Below are 3,010 nucleotides of genomic sequence, written 5' to 3' on the forward strand. Positions count from 1 at the left end.
ATAATCAACTCACACATTCAAAGCAACGTGGTTACACAAGAAGGGCGGTGGGTGGGATGTCAATTTTAGTTGAAAGCGTTTTTTAAAAATTATTTTCAAATGATAGAAACGTGTTTTCCTCGTCGATACAAAACTGAAAAACTTAGAATAGCCCTTCCCCACCTTTTGCTTCCAAAGCGTGCAGTCCTCATGATCTATTAGACAACTCACCTAAATAACAAGATTTCCAAACCTACACATTTACATCCTGATTTCTTTTCTGGAAAGAAACACACATTCTCTCTCTTTCAACCTGGGAAAGGCTGCTTTTGGAGGGAATCACACAATGATTACGAAACACATCAAACTGCTTCCGTCTTCCGCCTCCTCACCGTTCATGGCAAAGAGTCTCTCTTTTTTAATTTTAGAAAGAAGCAATTCCAAAAATAAAAAACTTAAACAAAACAAGTTGTTCCTGTCCCCAGTTTGCATGTGGCACTCTTCCACCCTTTTCAGTCCCGTCCGGGTCCGCACGGTTCCGCGCCGTCTCTTCATCTCTTGACCTTGCGTCCGGCCGAATTGCGCCCACTCTTGCGGTACAGGGACTGCTTCCCTTGGTTGAGTGGGCAATACTTCAGGGTGTGGGCCTTGTCGGCGGTCGCGCCACAAAGCGGGCAGACGTAATTACGCAGGATGGGGCAGACCACCCTCCCGTCTTCTCTCTTCAGCGGGTGGGAGGAGTAGACGTTCTTGGACTCTCCGTTGTGCTTGCAGAACTGACATATCTGGGCGGCCCCTCCACCGGTCTCACCCTCCGGACTGCTGCCGCCGCTGGCTCCGCTCCCGTTGGGCCACTGGGCCGCAGCTCCCAAGGGGTCTTTGAGGGGGAACCCCGGCCTGTCAGATTTTAGGGTGTCCGAGATGGGGGGCCCAAGCTGGCTCGTCTTCCGGTCCTCGAGGATCTCCGCCACAACCTTGGAGAGGCTCAGGTAGTCCTTCCACATGTCAAACCGTCCAACAGCCATGATGGGAGGGATGAGGTGGCACGTCCAGAGAGCAACCCAGCATGTGATCTCAACAGTTCAGGCACAGGACTTTAAAGTGGTGTGGCCACCCACCCCAAAAAAACCCCACACCATTCTGTTTAAACAATGTAAACTTGGAAAGGAGGAGTCTGTGATTTAAAGGGCCAGAGAAGGTTCCAAGTCTTCCTCCTTCAATAGATAAAACCCTTCCGTGCATGGATCTCTTTTGGTGCTCTAGTGGGGGTCTAGATGGCAGTTGTTCTCTGCAAGTAACCCTAGGCGGTCTCCAAGACCCAAAAAAGATCTCCCCTTTCCTAGACTGCAAAATCAGTGCCACTGTTACACCCAAAACCGGAAGCATTTTTGGCTTCCCCTTGCCTAGGTTGGCTTGGTGGAAACAGCCGTTCAGGAAGAACATCTGTCACTCCCCGCTTGGGAGGCCAAGGCCGAGGATGACCTTGGGGTACCCAGCCAAATGGGGCGGTCGCTGCTGGTCTCGTTGGGCAGGTTGTCGGCAGCGTTCCCTCTAAGCTGAGCGAGTGTGAGCCAGCTCACAGTTTTCGAGCCTCCGGCTCACACATTTTTTTTTGTCTCCACTCAGGAAGGGTGGCTCCGGAGCCAACTAATTGATGCAGCACTCTAATGAGAATCACTGGCTCACATCTGTAATGCCAGCGGTTCACAAAGTGGAATTTTTGCTCACAATGCTCCACGGCTTAGAGGGAGCACGGGTTGTCGGCCAATAGGATCCACAGCCCACCTAACCTAACTTCCCGTTGTCCGACTGGCGGTCTCTCTCCCGGGTCTGTGAGAGAAAGGGTCTCTCTGGAGACCTGTTTCTTGAGATTCTTTCAGTGGATTGAACCTGGGACCTTCCACGTGGAAAGGAGATAATTCTATTCCTGAGCAGTAGACCCTCTAAGCAATGCCCCCTCTACGCTGTGGAGTCTTGTGAGCAAAAATTCTACTGTGTGAGCTACTGGCATTAAAGTTGTGCGTGAGCCATTGGGCTACAGTTTGCTCCGGATCCATCCTTCCTGAGCTAAGACAAAAATGTGTGCGCCGTAGGCTAAAAAACTGTGACCTAGCTCGCACTGACTCAGCTTAGAGGGAACACTAAAAGCAGCCTTATTCAGCATCGGGGCCCCGGCCAGCCTAGCTCTCCAGCTCCCTGGGTCTTTCCTCACAATTCCTGCCCAGGACCCATTAACCGGAGATGTCTGGGATTGAACCTGGGACCTTCTGTAAGCAAAGCAGGGGGCTCTGCTATTGAATCGCAAGCCTTCCCCTGGACACCGGAGCTGCCACCGGCCGAACCAGACCTTGACGGACCATCCTCCAGGGTCTTTTCCCAGCACCTAATTCCCAAGATCCTAACAGGAAGAGAACAGAAACAGTTGGTTCTGAGTTGCAGCAGGCAGCCCCTCCTGCAGGTGAGTTCCCGTTATGCTTCTGCATGAGTCCCTGTTGCTCCTGAAAGTGCTGTCCCCAGCCAGGACCAGATCTGGCGAATCCCTGATGAAGAGCTTGCTAGAACTGAGAGACAAAGTCAGGGTCCGAGCTTATATAGCCTCATCTCGGCTTTGATTGGCTCTCCCGGTCACGTGCTTCTGCCGGGTTGGCCCAGGCTATGGTTCTCCCCAGGGGCGGCTGCTCGAGGACCGTACATTGACCCAGCTCGGAAGGATTCCGTTTGCCCGCAGCTGCGGTGGCACAGGGCATCGGGCCCTGCAGAGATGCCCTAAGTGAGCATCTTCCTGTGGCTGACTCTTGGGGCTCCCAACTCCAGCTTAGGAAATTCCCGGAGATTTAGGGGCGTGCCTGGGGGGGCGGAGTCCGGGGAGGGGAAGGCGCTCGGCAGGGATGGAGTTCAGTTGCAATTTCAGGAAAATTCCTGGTGGCCGTCAGTCCTAATGAGCCCTCTGGTTCCAGCGTGAGTCCCTGTTCCCAAGGTGCTTCCAGATTCCACAGCCTTACCTGCAGAATTGAGACAGGTGGTGGCCAAT

At 53.1% G+C, this 3,010-nt stretch overlaps 1 protein-coding gene across 1 annotated transcript; it reads right to left on the bottom strand.

Moving 5' to 3' along the window:
- Positions 1 to 530: 530 nt before the first annotated feature.
- On the bottom strand, positions 531 to 1,004 carry LOC107125016 (nanos homolog 2-like). Its single transcript, XM_015428494.1, has one exon. The coding sequence runs from the start codon at positions 1,002 to 1,004 to the stop codon at positions 531 to 533; it is 474 nt and encodes a 157-aa protein (XP_015283980.1).
- Between the last annotated feature and the right edge of the window lie 2,006 nt (positions 1,005 to 3,010).

Source organism: Gekko japonicus, unplaced genomic scaffold (assembly GCF_001447785.1).
Source record: "Gekko japonicus isolate JY-2015 unplaced genomic scaffold, Gekko_japonicus_V1.1 scaffold12549, whole genome shotgun sequence".
Taxonomy (NCBI): domain Eukaryota; kingdom Metazoa; phylum Chordata; class Lepidosauria; order Squamata; family Gekkonidae; genus Gekko; species Gekko japonicus.